General features: G+C 37.4%; 1 protein-coding gene and 2 pseudogenes across 4 annotated transcripts in view; all 3 read left to right on the forward strand.

Annotated features, from left to right (window-relative positions):
- RECK (reversion inducing cysteine rich protein with kazal motifs) overlaps positions 1–22,257 on the forward strand; it is an 83,790-nt gene that overhangs the window by 31,281 nt on the left and 30,252 nt on the right. For all 4 annotated transcript variants that reach the window (XM_025281712.3, XM_025281713.3, XM_006073594.4 and 1 more), the window contains 4 exons: positions 8,267–8,300; positions 10,393–10,590; positions 14,047–14,314; positions 16,885–17,064. In XM_025281712.3, the coding sequence (XP_025137497.2) occupies positions 8,267–8,300; positions 10,393–10,590; positions 14,047–14,314; positions 16,885–17,064 (680 nt within the window). The remainder of the gene's footprint in view (positions 1–8,266; positions 8,301–10,392; positions 10,591–14,046; positions 14,315–16,884; positions 17,065–22,257) is intronic.
- Positions 11,886–12,004, forward strand: LOC112584142 (annotated as a pseudogene).
- On the forward strand, positions 17,099–20,701 carry LOC112583916 (annotated as a pseudogene).

Here is a 22,257-nt window from a genome sequence, read left to right on the forward strand (position 1 = left end):
CCTTTATACCATTTTGGGGAACTACTACAATAGCTGCCCAGGTAGCTTCCCTGTCTCTACTTTCTCCTCTTTTTTTTTACTATCTCCACTTCTTCTAGGGTGACCTCTTTAAATATCAGATATGATCACAACACTCCCTTCCTTGAAACTCTTCAGTGGCTCACCCATAAGATATAGTTCATGTTCCTCAGCCTAGTGTACTTAAGCTTTTCTTGGTCCTAACTCTTCCCTCCTTGACAGTTCTGCAGGTTAGTACTTTTACTTCCCAGATTGGCTGTGTGTTTTGTTAGTTAGTTGTGGCTGTACCACCCATTGTGCTCCTGGAATTCCTGCTCCCTAAATCCATCCTATCGTTCCCATCCAGTAGTAGGCTAGAGCCAACTCCTACCTGCTAGGGAGAACTGGTCAGTTGTTAAATATTCAGGAATTTTGCAAGCCAGTTTTTAACTTGAAAAGCAGCCATGTTGGGGGTATTTATGCCATACATATCAGCAAATATTACAAATCAGAACTCCCTTTTACCCGCACACCTGTGAAATCCCACCCCACCACAGAATACCAAAACCCCTATCCAAATTCTGGCTTAGATGGTACCTCTTTAAAATCTTGTCTGCTTAGCCCTCTTCCCTCCACACTCAAAAATATTAGTTGCTACATATAAACACTTTGCATACTTTATTGTGGCATTTTGTCACCTTACAGTGTAACTCTTCCTTTGCCTATCACTTTTTAATGCTAATTGTTTGAGTTCCTACTGGCAGAGTCCATGTCTCACTTTTCTTTGCATCTGTCGTTCATTCATTCCTTCAATGTTCATTGAGTTGATACATTTAATATGTACCAGGCACTGTTCTCAGAGTACAAAGATAGAAGGATCTTTGTACTCTGAGAACAGTAAGAAGTGCATAGCCTAGTCCATGGAAGGAGGGAAATTCAAATAGTCCATTATAATACAAATCCAAGTACATTGCTAGAAGTCTGTGTAAGACACCTTGAAGCCTGGAGGAAAAAAACCCTGCCCAGGGTAATGAGGAAGTCTTCACAGAGCAGGTAAGACTTAAAGGATGAACAGAAATCTGTTGCCTGTAAATAGGTGCTACAGTTAGTATTTTTATAGATAGAATTTTTAATAGAAAATTTTCCCACTCTGGACAGTACACAAGGTTCTTTGTTTCAGAGTAAATAGCAGTTTTATGTGAAAACCCTGTGTAAATGTCTATGAATTAGTCATTCTTTGAATGAGCAGAGAAAGCACTGAATACTGTATCTGTGAAGGCAATGGCACCCCACTCCAGTACTGTTGCCTGGAAAATCCCATGGATGGAGGAGCCTGGTGGGCTGCAGTCCATGGGGTCGCTAAGAGTCAGACACGACTGAGCGACTTCACTTTCACCTTCCACTTTCAAGCATTGGAGAAGGAAATGGCAACCCACTCCAGTGTTCTTGCCTGGAGAATCCCAGGGACGGGGAAGCCTGGTGGGCTGCAGTCCATGGGGTCGCACAGAGTTGGACACGACTGAAGCGACGCAGCAGCAGCAGCAGCAGCAATCACAGTAATGTTGTGTAGCAAGCCATCCCTAAACCCCATAGCCGAGAACCATAACAATTTATTATTTCTCATGCATGTAGGCAGTTTTGATTTGAGTAAGCTGGGCTGACTTACGCATCTGCCATTGCTTGGCAAATCAGCCAGGGCCTGGCTGGTTTAGGATGCCTTCGGCTAAGTCAGCTCAGCTCTATTCCATGAGTCTCTCCCAGCGCTCTCACAGCCTGGGTCAGACAAGTTCCCATGGTGGTGGCCCAAGCCCAAGAGAGGAAGTGAAACCTGCAAGTATTGATACATGTGCAGGCCTCCACTTTCCTCACACTTAGTGCTGTCCCCTTAACTAAAGCAAATCACACGATTACGTCCAGAGTTAGTGTGAGAGAAATAGACACAGAGAAGTGTGAAAAATTGAAACCATTGCTGCAGTCAGTCTGCCACAGACACATACTCTATGTAAGCTCTGTTCTAGACCTTGTGTTACTCTGCAGGTGTTATAGTACTTGCCAGTGAATTTGCTTCCAGTTGGTTGGATACTCTGTGGTAATCATGAACAAACTTCTCTGAGTAGTCTAGACCCGTTAATCTTAGTTTAGGGTCTCATTTTTGTCCCACTATTGAAATGATATTATTTGAAATGCTGAAGAAATTGAAGAATCACTTGTTTAGTGATGTCCATGTCTCATTAAGGGGCTTTCCTGGTGGCTCAGCACTAAAGAATCCACCTGCCAATGCAGGAGAGACAGGTCCAATCCCTGGGTTAGCAAAATCCCCTGCAGGGGGAAATGGCAACCCACTCCAGTATTCTTGCCTGGGAAATCCCATGGACAGAGGAGCCTGGTGGGTTACAGTCCATAAGGTCACAAAAGCGTCAGCCATGACTTAGTGACTAAACAGCAGAAATGTCATATTAAACTCCTTTACATGTTCTAGTCACTTAGATTTTTTTTTCACTAAAAAGCCATGGTGTCCACAACAAGGAGAAAACATCTTGTAGAGGTTTAAAAAAACATGTTTTTAAAAGTTCCATTGTTGGGGAATTCCCTGCGACCTGGAGGTTAGGACTCAGTGCTTTCACTGCTGTGGCCCAGGTTCAATCCCTGGTCAGAGAACTAAGATCCCACAAGCTGTGTGGTGCGACCCAAAAAAAAGGTCAAGTATTTAATCTCTGATTTAACATTTAATAAGCTAGATTTTTCATGCAAACCTTCAAACTGGGAGAAATTTCAGTCCATCTGTGCAAAGCAAACTGATTTTATTTATTGAGGCCTTCAGAACAAAACAGTCCCTTTTACTTTTAACTAGTAGCCTTGGGAATAGGAAACATTAATATTTCTTAGAATGTGTTCTTTTGGGTCTTTCTCCAGAAGTGACTAAAACATCAAAGATTCAAGCTTGATTTTGTTTGTTTTTAATAAGATTCATACGATCCTTGGTTTTTTTTTTCATCATCATCATTGGTGAGAATGGGAAAGGGAGCTGAAGGGACCAGTTATAGTAGAAAGGCAGTGGGACAGAGACAGGATTGAGACAAGTGGACAAGTGGAGAAATGTTAGAAGGGGTCACTGAAGTGGAAAAGCAGGTGACCAGGTCAAAAATAAATCTACAGAGCTAACTTATGAACAAGAAGTTGGAGCTGCAGAATGTGCCTCCTACTTGGACCCCAAAAGGAAGGTCGATGTGACATGAAAGATCACATAGGGTTCTTGTTGATTTCACTCTGTATCTTAGTTTTTCTACTAGATTTGCCCACAGGTTACCTGCTCCCAGTACTAGGTGGAAGGGCTTATTGCAGTTCTCAAAAACCATCGAAGGTAGGGCAGGGAACTAGTTAATGAAAGCAGCTGCCTGAAGAAAGACTTCATGTTCAAAATTTTTTAAAGGATATAATAACCAAGAAAATTATTTTTTTTACAATTTAAGATGTTGATTTTAAAAACAGGAGACTGTTAAGATAGATCACCCTATGGACATAAATTCAGCTTTGCATTGGCTAATTTCGAAATAATAATCCAAAGTCTTCTCACAGGATAGTGTCATAGGAGAGCACAAGCAGAGCACTCTGGGTTCTAGTCCCACCCAGCTCTGCCCTTTGCTTACTATGTATATCTGTCTCTCCAGCTATATCGTGAAGGCTTTGGGACTTAAAGATCTTTGGGGACACTGTCAACTCCCACATGCTGGCTTGTTCTTTGGGTCTCTGAGGTTGTGGTAGGTTCTCACCTCAGTTACCCTGTAATTTTGATCTCTTCTAGAGTAAAATGAGTGGGGTGGGGAAGGTGTTTATATGGGTATAGTATTGGTGGCAGGAGGTCAAAAGAGGCTCCATATAAACCAAAGTTCATGGGAAATAGATGGGGAAACAGTGGAAACAGTGTCAGACTTTATTTTTCTGGGCTCCAAAATCACTGCAGATGGTGACTGCAGCCATGAAATTAAAAGACGCTTACTCCTTGGAAGGAAAGTTATGACCAACCTAGATAGCATATTCAAAAGCAGAGACATTACTTTGCCAACAAAGGTCCGTCTAGTCAAGGCTATGGTTTTTCCTGTGGTCATGTATGGATGTGAGAGTTGGACTATGAAGAAGGCTGAGCACCGAAGAATTGATGCTTTTGAACTGTGGTGTTGGAGAAGACTCTTGAGAGTCCCTTGGACTGCAAGGAGATCCATCCAGTCCATTCTGAAGGAGATCAGCTCTGGGATTTCTTTGGAAAGAATGATGCTAAAGCTGAAACTCCAGTACTTTGGCTACCTCATGCGAAGAGTTGACTCATTGGAAAAGACTCTGATGCTGGGAGGGATTGGGGGCAGGAGGAGAAGGGGACAACAGAGGATGAGATGGCTGGATGGCATCACTGACTCGATGGACGTGAGTCTGGGTGAACTCCGGGAGTTGGTGATGGACAGGGAGGCCTGGCGTGCTGCGATTCATGGGGTCGCAAAGAGTCGGACATGACTTGAGCGACTGATCTGATCTGATAAACCCAACAAACCCTCAGTTACTGCCTGCTTTTGCCACTAGATGGCGATCAGATATTTGATCCGATCACCAGACTTAAGACTTGACTTTAGCCAAGACTCCCAAGATTGACCGTTTAAAGAAAGGAAGAAACTAAGCCAGTGCTGCAACTCGTGTGTCCCGAGCCCTGTCAACTAACCAGCAGTAGTTTAAGCAGTGAAGGGCTTCCCTGGTAGCTCAGCAGTAAAGAATCAACCTGCTACTGCTGGAGGCCTGGATTCAATCCCTGGGTTGGGAAGATCCCCTGGAGAAGGAACTGGCAACCCACTTCAGTATTCTTGCCTGGGAAATCTCATGGACAAAGAAGCCTGGCAGGCTACAGTCCATGGGGTTCCAAAGAGTCAGACACAACTTAGCAACTAAACAACAATAAGCGGTAAAAAGGCAGAGTTACTGAACTTCTCTGGCAGTCCAGTGGTTAAGACTCTATGCTTATAATGCAGGAAACACAGATATGATCCCAGACCAAGGAACTAAGATCCCACATGCTGTGTGGCCCCCCCACCAAAAAAAGTTACTTATAATTTATACTTTAGGTGTAGTTACATACGGTTAGGAATCTTATCAAAGAGAAGGATATGATAAAATCATGATGCATATAAAGTAAGCAACAGAGAATTGGTGAATTTATCAAATACCAGTATACTTGAGTGAAGGACCATTCTTTTATTTTTTAATGTAAGTTTTAAATTTAATTTTATATTTTTATTGAAGTATAGTTGAATTACAGTGTTGTGTTACTGTTATACAGCAAAAGTGACTCAGTTATACATGTATATACATTCTTTTTCCCACTATGGCTTATCACTGAATATTGAATATAGTTTCCTGTGCTATACAGTAGGGCCTTGTTTATCAGTTCTGTATATACCAATTTGCATCTGCTAATCTCAAACTCCCAATCCAGCCCTCTCCCACACTCTCCCTCCTGGCAGCCACCAGTCTATTCTCTGCAAGGACCATTCTTTGAAACCTTAAAATTGATAAAGAGAGGTAAACATGTTACTAACACAAGAGGTGCTGCCTTGCAGAAATATGAAAGTTCATATTTCTTTAGTTCAGTAAGTTAGAGTAACCGTATGCCTGAAGGGTCTATCAGTGAACATTAAGAGAAATGAGAAATGCTTAGGGAATATCTCTGAGCTCTGGATGTGACATCAAGAGAGACATCTGAGTCCTTCTATGTCAGGGGTTAGCAAACTTTTTGTGAAGAGTCAGATAGCAAATATTTTAGGCATATAGACCATTTTAGGCTCACTGTCCATTCAACTCTGCCATTATTGTGTGAGGTAGCCATATACAATATGTAAATGATGGGTGTGGCTGTGTTCTAATAAAACTATTTACAAAAACAGGCAGTGATCAAGATTTGGCCCATGTGCCATAGTTTGCTGACCCATTTGTGGGTGAAAGCTAGGGTTCAGACTTTCTAGACTTCAGTCGTTGGCTTCTGTCAAATAAGGAATTGGATTAGATGATCTCTGTTGTTTTTCAGATTTTATGTCCTTTAGTACCTCTTGCTGAAGCTAAATGATCCACAAGAGTGACCCAGAGTGGTATTTCTTTTATTTTTAAAATTGAGGTTTTTAAAAATCAAGCTTGAAAAAGTTTGTAAGTTTCTAGAGCAGGATTTCTCAACCTTCACACAGTTGACTTCTGGGGCTGGATAGTCCTTTGTTGTTGGGGAGCTGCCCTGCACATTGTTGGGTGTTTCACAGCATCTCTAGACTCCTCTACCTACTAGATGTCACTTCAGTAGCGCACCCCAACCCCATGAGTTATGACAACCAAAAATGTCTCTAGACATTGTCAGATGTTCCCTGGGAAACACAATTACCTCCACTTCAGAACTACAGCTCTAGAGAATTTAAGAATAACTGGAAGAAGAACAAAAATGGAAATCAGGCCGTGCAACCTAGGGTGGCCACCAAGATAATAACCATACTTCCTTAGGAACAGGACCAAAAAAGCTAAAACCTAAAGGAACAACCAGCATATTAGAAGGAGAAAGACAATGAGAATTTTATTGATTTTATTTTAACCCAGTCAAGAGGGGCTGGAAAGTTGGTAACAGATGACTTTTTAATATTGATTTAGGTCATTTTATTGAAAGTGTTCCTAAAACCATTGAAACAAAATTGAGGGCTACCTATAATAGGTAGCTAAAAAGGTAAACTAAAATACAGAAACATGGATGAAGAGAAATATAAAAAAGACCACTACTAAAGAATACCAAGAATACTTACTTTTCACTATTTTATGTTGTTTGATGAGGTCTCTAGCAGAAAGAAGTCATACTGAGTGAATTATTGACCCTTATCTATGGGTCCTAGTATTTTGTTTTGCTTTGGATAAGTCAAAGTGTGGTTTATTCCTACAGTAGAATATTATTTAGTAGAGAAAATGCATCACAGCTTCATACAACTACATAGATGGATCCTTGAAGCTAAGTTTTAAATGTCAGTAAAGCTGGTCCCTTAATAAGTCCAGATCACATAGCCAGCTTGGAAGTTAGTTACAATTAAAAGCCAAAATCATCTGTATTCATTAATAAGGGTACCCTTGATTTCTATCTACCTACTATTTATACCTATATGCTTTCGAACTGTGGTGCTGGAAAAGACTCTTAAGAGTCCCTTGGACAGCAAAGAGATCAAACCAGTCAATCCTAAAGAAGATCAACCCTGAATATTCATTGGAAGGACTGATACAGAAGCTCCAATAGTTGGGCCACCTGATGCAAAGAGCCAAATCATTGGAAAAGATCCTGATTCTAGGAAGGATTGAAGGCAGGAGAAGGGGCAATAGAGGATGAGATGGTTGAATGGCATCACCAACTCAGCGCACATGGGTCTGAGCAAACTTCAGGAGATAGAGAAGGACAGGGAATCCTGGCGTGCTGCAGTCCATGGGATCACAAAGAGTCAAGACATGACTTAGGGACTGAACAACAACAACATATTTTTTTAAGAATTCATCCTCTTTCAAATGTGAGTGATATTAATCTTAGCCAACAAGCCCTGATCATCCGCCTCACTTTGTACAAGAAATTTTTTTGTCTTGTTTCTTATTTTCCTTACAATTATTTTAAGCCAGGGTGATGTTTTCTAAACAGTGATCTAAGAGATTTAGAAAGGTTAATTGTAGTCTCAGGTTCTAGTTTTGACTTGCTCTGTGACTTGGGGCTGTCTCTTCCTTGCTGAGGAAATGTTTTATTTATCTGTAAAGTAGTAGAGAGATCCCCCAACTCTGGTCCTTAGGATGGCTATAGAGGAATCATCTTCGAGGGCTTGTTTAAAATTTAGATTTCTGTGCTTCGTTCCTGATTTCAATTCTGTAGTCTAGGGTAAAGCCTAGGAAGCCCAGGTGAGTCTAGAGTATGGCCATGTTTGAGTATAATTAGAAGTGATCTCTAAGGTCCTTTCAACTCTTAAAATACTGTGGTTATATGAAATATATTAATGTATTTCCCTAAATATCCTTTATTATTTTCTAAAAGCTTTTTTATATTCTTAATGTATTTGAAGATGGTTTCTCTTTTCACCAGGATGCTATATCATAGTTTCTTTGTTCTCAATCTTGGATTTAGAGAAAGATTAAGTAGTTTGATATCCAGATTTCTGTATAACTATAAAGTGGAATAAAATTAGAAATTCTGTGTGGTTGTTAATTTTTTTATTTGTTTTTCTTTAATTTACAGAATGCTCTTTTCAGTTGCATTAGCAGAAATGAAAGTAAGTATATTATCAGCAATACCAGCAATCCAAAGAGCAAAACACAGCTTACAGAATATGATTTAGCTATTATAAATATTGCCAACACTTTGCTGTTATAATGGACTGTTGCTAAACCATCTGAAGGAATGTGCACAGCAGGATTCTGATAGGCTGCTTCCTCTGGAGCGTCGAGCCATTCATGAATTCTAACAATTCCCATGTCTTAGTTGGAGATTTACAAAGCAAATAATAGTGCTGGGTGTTTTAGAGGAAGATCATGCCCCACTTGGATAACTTTCAGAAGTTGAGCACACATAATATGATGTAAAATAATGCAGCAGTTGCTGAGGGCTACCTCTCAGTTGCTTCCAGATATTCACTGACTGCTTGCCCTGCTTTGTGCAGCGCAGATACACATCTTGGAGGGCATAATCTGTACACAAAGAACCCTGGGACGTGGTAGGTATGGGCTTGAGTTACTGAGAACATGCTGTGGGAATTCAGAGGAAGGAGAGATCACCTCCTGCAGGGTGCTTAGAAGTAACTTTGTGGAGTTGGTACCTGAGCTGGGCCTAGAAGGACAGACATGATGTGCACAGTAGAGATTGGAGGAAGGACATTCTAGGTGAAGGAAACAATGAGAGCAGTTGGAGATGGGGAAACGCAATCAAGGAACAAAGAGTTGTTTAGATGAGCTTGGTAGTGGGTGTATTAAAATATCAGAAACAAAACAAAACAAAAAAAATATCAGAAACATTATCTGTCTGTACTTTATTTGCTACCCTTTTTTTATTGGGATTTAGTTCAAGATTTCCCAGATAGTCTTTGACACATAATTTTATGTCCTCCCACACTGCAGGGAAGCCAGCCTCATGGGGAAATCCTTCTCCCATTCTCTCTTGTCTCTTTGTCCTCAGCATCCATCACCTCTACCCTCAGTTTTAGCCTCACTGAGGTTGACAGTGATAAATGTAGCTGTGAATGAAAACAGGCTTGTCTTGCTGTTAGTTTAGTACTAGTTTAGTTCATTTGTATATAATTTTATCATTATTATTATTTCTGGAAGCCACCTGAATTCCCTGTTCTATAGAAGTCACTGAAACCTGAGTCTGGTTCCTCCATAACCATCCCTAATAATTATCAGAGATTTCCCATCTGCCTTTTTCTTAACCTTTTATGGCCATCCCTCTACCTTTTTGGCTCCCTTTGGCCTCCCACAGACCCCTTAGCCTTTCCTGGGAGGGCCTCTTGCTCCTCTTCATTATAAATCCCACATCTTCACCCCTTCATCCTGCTCTTCCCAGATAAATTAAACAGTCTACTTTGATTTTAAAAATATGTAAATCCAGAATCACTTATTTCAAATGTGGGTTTTACTTTTCAGTATTGAAGCAGGTCGTATCAGTTATGAGTTGAGAACTTTCAATTTAGTCCTAATCGTGGAGATGTTTAAACAGCATAGAACTTTGGGGATTTTATTTCAAGATAGACACATACAATTTGCAAATTTATGAAATGATCCTGATATCTCTTAGTTTTTATCAGTCCTATTTTATAAAGGAGCTATCTGGAGCTTTGTTGTTTTGGTATGTTCAATTTTTTTTTTTTTTTTTTTTTTGCTTTGCTTTGCTTTGCTTTGTTTATGAATCTCTACTAATCTGACATGGAAAGAAACTGTCTGGTGGTTCTCACCATGGGTGCTATTAGCTTTTAGGAGACAGTTTGATTGTATGAGACTGTCCTGTACATTGCAGAGCATTTAACAGCCCAGACCCCCATGTATTAAATGCCAGCAGATATCCTCAAGTTATTATGAAAACCAGAAATACTTCCACATGCATTCAAGTTCTCCCATGGGCTGGTACTGCTCCTGCTGAGGACCACTGCCTTGTAGACTATAAGTTGACAAAAAATGACTTTCTCAGACCAGTGACCACCTGAATGTCCCCATGGCAATGCTTACAGTAGTTCTGACTTTAAGTACATGTCTTCCATGGCATGGTTTTATTTCTCAAATTCAAAAAGACACAAATTGTTTCATCATTATTATGATGATTGAATGTTAGCGAATGGCTGATTTCATTTCACTGTCATCTTTTTTTTCCTCTAGTGGGATCAGTTTGTTGCAGTTATGCAGGCCATCACACAAACTGCCGAGAATACTGTCAAGCCATTTTTCGAACAGATTCTTCTCCTGGTCCTTCTCAGATCAAAGCAGTGGAAAATTATTGTGCCTCTATTAGTCCACGATTAATACACTGTGTGAACAATTACACCCAATCTTATCCAATGAGGAACCCAACAGATAGTAAGTAAAAGCCATATGTATTCCTCTCATTTCAATCTTTGGTAAAATAATTTGTAAAAAGGAAATAAATTCTTGAAGATATCTATAGTCTGGGTCATTTGGGAAACCCAGACCTCCTTTGGTCTTTAGATTTGGCAGATTGGTCATTTTTGTCTTAGCTAAAAGTTGCCAAGAAAGACAGAGCTGTTGAGGGTATGAAGGAACAGGCCCTTTCTATCCTGAAGGGGGAGAATTCATTGGTATGGGTGTTTTGGGGAGGGGGGGCAGAATTTGGGCTATGACCATGAGCATTTCAGATAACCATACCTTTTAATCTAGTAATTCCATTTCTCAGAATTTGTCCTTTAAGAAAACTTACAAATTTGTAAAAACACATCTATTCATATAAAGGATATTTACTACAACATTGCTATTAACAGAGAAAAACTAGAAATAACCTAAACATCCACCAATAGGGTGTTGATTAAAATTGATTAAATAAACTACATATCTCTATAATAACAACATTATACAACCTGCAAAAAGGGAGATGTATGTTATGTAAATACATAAAGTTAGAATACTGCCTCCCACCATACACAAAAATAAACTCAAAATGGTTTAAAGATTTAATTATAAGACATCATGACATAAAACTAAAAGAGAATATAGGCAAAAATATTCTTTGACATAAATCATAACAACGTTTTCTTAGATAAGTTTCCGAAGGCAAAAGAAATAAAAGCAAAATAAACAAATGGGACCTAATGAAACTTATAAGCTTTTGCAAGAAAACCATAAACAAAATAAAAAGACAACTTACAGACTGGGAGAAAAACATTTGAAAAAGAATGTGACCAACAAGGGTTTAATTTCTAAAATATATAGACAGCTCATACAACTCAATATCAAAAAATATAAACTAATCAAAAAATATACAGAAGGCCTAAACAGACATTTTTCTAAAGAAAACATACAGATGGTCAACAGGCACATGCAAAGATGCTCAACATTGCTAATTATTAGAAAAAAACAAATCAGAACTATAATGAGAGAAAAAAAAACCTACAGTGAGGTATCACTTCACACCAGTCAGAATGGCCATTATCAAAAAGTCTGCAAATTATATAATACATGCTGAAGAGGGTGTGAAAAAAAGGGAACCCACCTATACTGTTGGTGGGAATTTAAATTGGTACAGCCACTATGCAGAACAGTATGGAGGTTCCTTAAAAAACTAAAAATATGAACAGCAATTCCACTCCCGGATATATATGTGGAAAAGATGAAAGCTCTAATTTGAAAAGAAACATACTAGCACTTGTGTTTCATTTGTAGACAAAGACTTATATAGACAGGTGCAAAAATAAATCCTCTTTTGCAACCCAGTACTCATTGTTCTGTATGAGATTTGTTACAGATAAGAAGCATCATGATACACAAAACAGATATAATGGGTGTCTATTGGTGAATGTAAAGATTTTTTCCAGGGCTATAGAGCTGATACTTTGCTCTCATATATTAAGGTTTTAAATTATTAGCTGTATTGATCTAGTTGTTAGTTTTAATGTTGACATCAAACAAGAAAAGAAAAGAAACATGCATGCCAGTGTCCAAAGCAGCATTATCTAGAATAACCAAGACATGGAAAAAACCCAGGTGTTCATCAACAGATGAATGGATAAAGAAAATGTGATAACATAAAATGTAATATTAGCCATAAGAGAGAATGAAATAATGCCATTTTCAGCAACATGCATGGAGCTAGAGATTTTCATACTAACTGAAGTAAAAGAGAAATAGTATATTACTTTTATCTGGAAGCTAATAAAAAATAATACAAATCAACATTTTATAAAACAGACTCACAGACCGATAACAAAATTGTGGTTATCAAAGGAAAAGGTTGTGTGGGGAAGGATAAATTAGGAGTATGAGATTAACAGATATATACTACCATATATGAAATAGATAAGCAACAAAGATTTACTATATAGCACAGGGAGCTATATTGAATATCTTGTACTAACATGGAAGAGAATTTCAAAATATATGTGTAACCAAATCACTCTGCTGTACACCTGGACCTAACACAATTCTGTAAATCTACTACAATACCAAAAAAAATGTATATTTATTATACAAGTCCAAGATGTAATAAGCAAGGAAAGGAAGTTGCAGAACTAAATGTATACAGTAAGATTCATTTTTAGTTAATACCTATTTGTTCCACATTGTTTGGATGTGTAATATTTGAATTTTATCAATGACATTTGTTACTTTTATAATAAAAATGTCAATATAAATGAGATTCTCATACTTTTCAAAAGTCAGGGCCTCCTGATGAACTTGCACCTTATGGGATCTTCAGAATCTCAGCTTTGTAAAGCCTATAAATCATTTTCTTCATTTAGAGGTGATCAGACTTAAAGTAACTAATTAAGCAAAACTGGCAAAAGGCTTGTAAGCCAGATGCCAGGGTTTTCACTTACACTGGGATATTCAAAGACTTGTTTTTGTAAACTCAAAAGCAGTGCTATGCCTTGTTTGGCCAGATTCTAACTAAGGCTTATGACATTTTGTGATTGTGTGAGGAAAATCAGAGGGTGAAGCACTTGCTGCAAATAACATTCATTTATTTTAAAGAGAGATCTGTCTTCACTGACATTTAGGCTACGGAGAGGTGCTGCTGAAGCAAATTTGATAGATAGCAGGTTAAAAAAAAAAAGGCAGAAAATGTTTTAAGGGTAAAAGAACAACCATCTCAAATGTCTGTGCTAATGTATAGGAAAACTGGAAAAGAAAGCTACAAACAGATATGCCTGAATAGGCTTAAGAAATCAAACTCCTAAGAAAACTACTTCAAAGAAGCCCTTTGAATTCTATAGTCTGGTTGAAAGTGTTCACTTGCTTTCTAGTTTTTTACAGAAAAGTATAACAAACTGATACCTTGTCAGAGTTTGTTATTGTATTATTTAAATTACTACTTAGATTAATTTGTACAGATTTATAAATCTTTTTATCCCAGAATGTGATGAAATACAGTATTTGTGATTATTGCTATTAAAATTAGTCATCTTTCTCATTATGTCAAGAACATGATCCTTTTAGGTAGTTGTTTCTAGCATGAAATAATTCCGATTTGACCTACTGTATCCTTTCCAGGAACATAAAACACCTTGCATGTAAGGACCTCTTCGGTGTAAGAGGATCTTTCATTTATCTAGGAATGATGCTGGAGAGCCCATGAATGAGCACAGTGGAGAATCTGATAATAGATACCTAGTCCACCTTTAGCTTTTCACTTGTTTGCTACACTGCAAAGCAATGGAAAGAGAATTTGGTAGGCTCAATATCCTGGAGATATTGACATGACTCAGAGTAGTAATGGATTCCAGTATACTACTTGATTCTTCTGCCTGAGCAGTGCATGCTATAAAACCAGCTAATTAATCCACTTCTATTCCGAAACTGTAGGTTTGTATTGCTGTGACAGAGCTGAAGATCATGCTTGCCAAAGTGCCTGCAAGAGAATTCTGATGTCTAAGAAAACAGAAATGGAGATTGTCGATGGCCTCATCGAGGGTTGTAAGACCCAGCCTTTGCCTCAGGATCCACTTTGGCAGTGTTTTCTTGAAAGCTCACAGTCTGTTCACCCTGGAGTCACTCTGCATCCTCCTCCCTCTACAGGCCTTGATGGTGCTAAACTGCATTGTTGTTCTAAAGCAAACACTTCAACATGTAGGTCAGTATCTCATTTTCCTGTATTAAAACCAGTAGAAAATAGCATTTTAATTAATGAATTTAAGGAAATGTTTGTTATATTCTTGCACTGTGTAAAGAGTTCAGAAGATATAAAATCCCTCATTCTTTCATCCAGCAGGTGTTTATTGAGCATCATGTATATATAGAACACTGTTTTTGTACATTGAGCTAAAAGCACTGTGTTTTGGAGTGAGAGGAATAGCATTGGCAGGGCATTAAATATTTAAAGATGATGCAATATGAATTCTACCCTCGAGGTTATCATCAAGTTAAACTATTATCCTCAAGTTAAACTATTCTTTTGTTAAACTATGAAACTTTGAACTTAATCAACTCTTTGTGTATATTGGTGAGTAACCTGAGTTGACACTTGTATCCAGAGTTAGACAGCAGTGTATTGGCATTTATTTAGGTGATACACTTAGGGATAAAAAACTAACAATACTATTTGTGTAGGCTTGAGGAAACACAATCTAGAGACAAGAAAAAATGGAGATAAAGTAATGGTAGAACACAGATGAAACAGAAGTTTGCTTTATTAGAGATATTTTGGGTGAAAATGTACCACATGTTACTATAATATCCTGAAATAAATATGACATACAAACAGTGAAGTAGTCTTTTGCCGGGGGTAGGGGGTGATGGGGGGGTGGGGGCCGCGGGGAGGGGGCCTGGTGTTTGTTTTGGCCGCACCAAAACAGCTTGAGAGATCTTCGTTCCTGAGCATAGATCGAACCCAGGCCCCCTCCAGTGAAAGCATGGAGTCCTAAACACTGGACCAACAGGAAATTCCTCTGTGTTTCCTAAACTGGATAGACTTTACCAAAAAATTGTGCCTAGAATAGCTCATTAAACTTTACCAAAGATATGAAAAACTTGGAAAACATCCAAAGAAAATTAACAGAAGGGCTAAAAGAGAAGTTAAGTTGGTCCTACAATTGGAAATTGGGTTATGGATAGGAATTATAAATGTATATATTTGGGAAGGATCCTGAATAATTCTTTGAGTATCTACTAAAGAGTTGTGCCCTGTAGTCAACTGGAGATTGGAATGGCTGTGTCATCCAAGAAGAATTTTGGTAAGAAACACTATATCTCTTATCTTGATGTAAGGTTTTATGGTTTACTGAATGCTTTCACTTTCATCTTGTTCATCTTCATGAAATCTGACAAGGCCGGTATCATCTTATGACTGATGTCAATTTGTGTAATTCTTGTTTATATATAGAAAACTAACTTGAGATATTAAACAAGGTCCAAGGTCATACAGAAAGTAAGGACTAGAGAAAGTACTGATTTTCCAGATCAAGGTGCCTGTGGGATCTTGGTACCTCAAGGTACCTCAGCTTTCTCATCCCCATGATGTGTAAGCTCCACTGAGAGTAGGGACTTTGTTTCTTTTAGCCAGTGCCTTGAACAGGGCCTCACATAAAATAGGCATGCAATAAGTGTTGGTAAAATGAATGAGCAAACTTATAAAAGTAAAGACACCCTCCTCATAGAGGTAATTATGAGAGTCAAAATGTGACAGAGGTGGAGAATTTTTACTTGTGACTTTGCACATTCTGGTAGTATTAAAATTTTATATTACATATTACTTTTTTATACTTTTATTACATCTATCAATGTTAAAAATTAACGAGTATAAAATGTGAAATCACTTTGGAAATGATCCTGATTTTGTTTCAGCTATATATATATGCACCGAAGTTGCTTTATAATCAGTGGTACTGAAATAAGAATACATGCACACTACAATAATGTATATATATAGTATATATTGCTATATATAATAGTTTATAGCAGCTTTGAATTCTTAAAACCTTTATATATAGGCTGTCTTGGTATATCTTAAGGACTATAAGTTGCTTGGGATACTTTTTCAGGGAGAAGCTAGTGAGCTTAAGTCTATAATGCTTCTTAAAAGGAGTCTGAGGATCAAGTTACATTTTTGCCGCATGTGACGAACATAAATATAGTGGACTATGTCTTGGTAGAAGCAGAATCATGTGCTTTACATTTGCTGCTGCTGCAAAGTAGCTTCAGTCGTGTCCAACTTTTTGCAACCCTATGATCCATAGCCTGCCAGGCTCCTCTGTCCACGGGATTCTCCAGGCAAGAATACTGGAGTGGGTTGCCACGCCCTCCTCCAGGGGATCTTCCTGACCCAGGAATCAAACCTGCATCTCTTATGTCTCCTGCATTTGCAGGCAGTTCTTTAAAGGTAAAAGAGAGATCAGAAATATAGAGGGGAATACTTGTGCCAAGAATAAGGATGTACAAATACTATGATTAAACATTAAACTGAACACCAAGCTTTCTAGCAACCATGGCAAAGAAAAGAGATCTATAATAAAAGAAAGCTAACTTTTTCATGTAAAAGATTACTTTTGGGGGCTCTAAATTCTAGAAGATAGGTCTTAGTCTTTTGATCTTTGTATATTTTTTTCATTTATGTTCTAAGGCACAGTTCATAGAGTTTAAGTTTTATGCAAATCAAATATTCATTTGGCTGATCTGTATGTTTCTGTATTTGTGCTTTTGTTTCAGAGAATTGTGTACTAAACTTTATAGCATGAGCTGGGGCAATACACAGAGTTGGCAAGAGTTTGATCGCTTTTGTGAATATAATCCAGTGGAAGTGTCCATGTTGACCTGTTTAGCAGATGTCCGAGAACCTTGCCAGTTAGGCTGTAGAAACCTTACTTACTGCACTAATTTTAACAACAGGTAAGAGCAAATTACTATACATGGAATGGAAGTATTTTGTCATTAATTGTCTTATTTTTAAATAAGTGAAAAAAGATCATTTTAGCAGGAACTCTGCTAAAATGTTCCTTAGCAGGAGTTCCTTAAGAACTCTGATTTTGTTCCTGCTAAGTTAAAAGGAAGTAGTATATCTTTATCATTTCATCTTTAAAGGCTATATTCTATCTAGTAAATCACCACTGGGAAAGGAAGCGCTATAACAAAGCCACTTCTAATTTAAAGATGCTTCAAACTTCTAGAATGCAGAGTCCCTCTGCCTTCAATCTCCCATTCTTCCCCTCTCCCTTCATCTGCATCACCAGTGAAAAAATAATTCAGTGCAGAGTAAAGTAATGTGAACAATTTACTCATCCAAATACCCTCTTATGACAACTTGCTGTGAAGGACCTTCAGATTGGTTGAAGTTCACACTCAGTGAGTCCCCTATGACATACAAAAGCTTTCTTTATGGGAGCAATTAAATAGGTGTTTTCCTGAGATATCCACTATGGTAAGAAAAATAAGAGCCAAGAACTGAAGTAATGGCTGAAGAAGGAATGAAGAAAACCAGGAAAGGGGCATCCAGAAGCATACAGAATGCTGTATTAGAGAAGCCAGAGAGGGAGAATTTCTAAAGAAAAGGGGGCTAGTTGATTTGTGAGGCGCAGCCCAGAGATCAGGAGGGCAAAAAGACAGAGAATCAATCAGTTGATCCAGAAGGAAGTTCATAGGATGTTTACCTCAAGCTAACACACCTTGAGGAGTTTACCTCAAGCTAGTTCTATCCTCTTAAAAGTATTCAGATTATTATTTCAAGAAAGAAAATTGAGATATCTTTACAGCTAATATTAGCCAATAAGGACCTGGCTTAGAGGTTGAGCAAATTTGAGATCTATCAAATGTTTAAAGTTGAATTTGGATATATTCCTAACTTATGGTAATGGTAGAGCAGTTTGTATCGGACTAACACTCCTGTCAATACCAATTATGGCTCTCATGGTGGGGTTGCTGAAGACCGCTGACCTTGTGGGATTAGCTGTATGTAAGACTCCACATGAGAGGCTAAAAATATTGTATACAAAGATTCTTGATGTTCTTGGACAGATCCCTAAAAAATGCAGCATATAGGAAGTATACAGAACAGATTACAGATGAGAAGCTGAGTATGGTTAAAGCGGAACCAGATGTTAAAAAACTAGGAGAGCAACTTCAGGGTGGCTAAGTAGAAGAGGTGATTCTTCAAGCTGAAAAGGAACTAAGCCTGACAAGAAAAACGGTTCAGTGGAAACCATGGGATCCTTTAGTGAAAGAGCCTCCTGCCAACCAATGGAAATGGCCAGTATAAACAGCCTTCAATGACTTGTGTGTTGATAGGAAACTGATATAATTAAATATTTTTATATTTTAAAAATACCAATTATTAGCCCTATACAAACTACAAAAACATAATTGTTTTGAAGGCCTTTGAGAGTGACCTAAAGCAGGAAGAACTACATCTCATGAAAGATAGAGACCACACTGAGTGAGGGCCAATTTTATCCAGTTTTTCCTTCATAGGCACTCGTAGTCCCCTGGCATGGCATATAGATTTCAAGCAAAAAGCAGCAGTATTGGACTGAGGAGTTAAGAGATCAGAGTTTGGGGCTGCCAGAGTAGCTGGATGTGGAAATAGAAAATCCCAGAAAGGAGGGAACTGCAAAAGGAGATGACATAAAATCTGCATACAAACTCCCCTTAAATCCTTGAATTTGACAGAGTCATAGGGTATAAGGTTAACATAAAAAAGCAAATTGTATTTCTGTTTATTAGCAAGAAACAATTAGAAAATAAAGTTTATTTTTAAAAAATCTATACAACTGCATAAAAAATATGAAATACTTAGAGATAAATTCAACAAAAGATGTACAAAAACTCTACGCTAGAAACCAGAAAACTTTGCAAAAAGAAATTAAAGACAGAAAATACATGGAGAGAAGTACTATGTTCATAGATTAGAACATTTTAATATTGTTAAGATGTTAATTCTCCTGAAACCAATCTGAACTCTAGTCAGTGCAACCTCAATCAAAATCCCAAATGACCTTTTAAAATAGAAAGTGGCAGTCTAATTCTAAAATTCATATGAAAATACAAAGAACCTAGAATACCTAAAACAGTATTTTTAAAGACTAAATTTGGAGACCTTACAGTACATGATTTCAAGACTTATTATAAAGCAATAGAAATTAAATCAGTATGATATTGGCATAAATTTAGACAAACAGATCAATGACAAAATAGAAAAGCAATAGTAGACCCACACTGTGCTGAAACTTGATTTTCAACAAAGCAAGGCAACTCAATGCAAAAGTAACAGCTTTTCGACAAATAATGGTGGGACGATTGAATATCTGTATGAAAATAGAAAAGAACCTTAACTTCTATCTCGCACCATAAACATTAATTCAAGATGGGTCATAGAAATAAAAATAAAAGCTTCTGGGAAAAAAAAATAGGAGAATCTCTAAACAACCATGATATAAACAAAGATTTTGTAGACAGGACACAATATACTAATTATAATAGAAAAAAAAATAATGAACTGGAGTTCAACAGTAAACATTTTTGTTGACTTAAAGGCACCATTTAAAATTTGAGAAGAGAGGCCACAGTCTGAGAAAAAATATTTCCTACATCACAAATGCACACATACACACACACAATCACACACAGATGCATTTGACAAAGGTGTTATATCCAGGATATATAGATAATTCCTATAATGGCATAGTAAAAGTCAAATTGAAAAATGGGCAAAAAAACTTCCAAGGACAAGTCATCAAAAAAGACATAAAAAAAAAAAGACATCAAAACAAACACTTAGGATAGAAAAAGTTCATTACCATTAGTCATGCAAAAATGCAAATTAAAACCCCAATGAGATGCTCCCTCACACCAAATAGCTAAAAGCAGAAGACTGCCAAGCATGTGCATGAAATGGAATTTTCATAATTTGCTGCTGGGAGTATAAGATGTGTTTAAGCACTTTGGAAAGTTTTCTTGCAATTTCTTAAAAAGTTAAATCTGTACCCTAGCAATTTCATTCTGAAGCATTTATCCAAGACACATGAAAATATATGTTTCCCCAAAAGGCTTACGTAACAGCCTTATTCATAAGAACTCCAAAATGGGGAGCTGCTGCTGCTGTTGCTAAGTCACTTCAGTCGTGTCTGACTCTGTGCTACCCCGTAGACAACAGCCCACCAGGCTCCCCCGTCTGGGGGATTCTCCAGGCAAGAACACTGGAGTGGGTTGCCATTTCCTTCTCCAATGGGAAGCGGGGGTGGATAAATAAAACATCCATCAAGAAGAGAATGAAAGAACATACTGTGGTATTTAAACAATAGAATAGCTAGTACCTAGCAGGAGAGAAAAAAAGCCAAACTACTGATAAACCCCAAAACACAGATGAATCTTACGTTGAGTGAAAGAAGCCCAACCCAAAACACATCCACGTGTATGAGTTCAAGAATAGAAAAAAGTAATCATTAAGGGTTAAGATCAGAAAGTCCTTGCCTCTGGCAGAAAGGGAAATCGTCTGGAAGAATGTATAAGGAAACTTTATGGAGTGATAGAAATGTTCTATCATTTTCTATAGATAGATAGAAATGTTTCTATCAATTTCTATCTATTTTATTTGGGGGTTTGATTATATAGATGAATATAATTTTCAAAACTTACTGAACTGAACTTTTAAGATCTTCACATTATATTGTATGTGAATTATACACCAATAATGTAGTATCTCAAATAAATTTTTAAAGTTAAAAAAATTTGTTCATCAAAAGACACCATTGAGAAAATGAAAAGGCAAACCACAAGCTGACAGAAAATATTTGTAATACATATATCTGACAAAGAACTTAATGTCCGGAATATATAAAGAATTCTTACAACTCAATAGTAAAAAGGCAACTTAAAAAAAAGTCAAAAGGCTGGAAAGATGCTTCACAAATGAAGATATCAAAATGGTCAATAAGTGCATGAAAAGGTGCTCAGTGCAATTAGTCATCAGCAAAATGCAAATTAAAACCAGTGATATACCACTACACACAATTGAGTGACTAACTACAAAGACTGACAAGCATGTAAATCAGCTAGAATTTTCATACTTGGCTGGTGAGAGCAGAAGATGATATAACTACTTCGGGAAACAGTTTGACAGTTTCTTAGAAAGTTATAACCCAACAGTGCCATTCATAGCCAGGGAAAAGAGACATGAAAACTAGAAGCAACCTTAATGTCTCTAAACCAGTGAATGAATGAATAAACCAGCATTTCTCAAAGTGTGTTCCGTTTTCCCAAAACCCCATGAGATTAAAACTATTTTTATAATAATACCAAGACATTATTTGCCTTTTTCACTCAAAAGAGTGAATAGTGAAGTTTTCCAGCTGCTTTAAGGCGTGATACAGCAACAGATTGAATGCAGGGGCACATATGAAAGTGCAGCTGTCTTCTTAGAGCCAGACATTAAAAAGAGATTTTCAAAACTGTGCAACAGACCTACCCTTCTCTTCCTTTTGTTAACGTGAAATGGATTTATCATTTTAAATGGATTAATAAGTACTTTAAAAATCTCTCAGTTTTCATTTATAATATGATAATGGGGTATTGGTGTATATAGTCTACATAAACAAAAGCTTTTTGAGAACTCTGTAGTTTCAAAAGTGTAAATGGGTCCTGAGATCAAAAAGTTTGGGAACCACTGGGATAAACAAATTATGATACATTTATTAATAAAATACGACTGAACAATAAAAAGAATAAGCAATTTATATGCACAACATGAGTACATCTCAAGATTCTTTAGCTCAAGACACTAGACCCAGAAGACTACATACAGTATGATTCCACTTGAGAATTAATCTCTGGTGATCTGAATATGAATGGTGGTGGCCTGTGGGGTGCAGTAGCAGGGACGGGCATTGACTAGATGGGGACACAAGGGAACTTTTTAACAGGATAGAAATGCTGCTCATTGATTTGGATATGCCCATATGAATGTATATGTTTGTCAAATTGAACTAACCATAAGATCTATAAATTTTATTTTTATAAATTATACCTCAGTTTTTAAAACTTGAACTTATTTATTTTATGAGATGAAAGAAATAGTATGGTCTGAGATGATAG

This window comes from Bubalus bubalis, chromosome 3 (genome assembly GCF_019923935.1).
Source record: "Bubalus bubalis isolate 160015118507 breed Murrah chromosome 3, NDDB_SH_1, whole genome shotgun sequence".
NCBI lineage: Eukaryota > Metazoa > Chordata > Mammalia > Artiodactyla > Bovidae > Bubalus > Bubalus bubalis.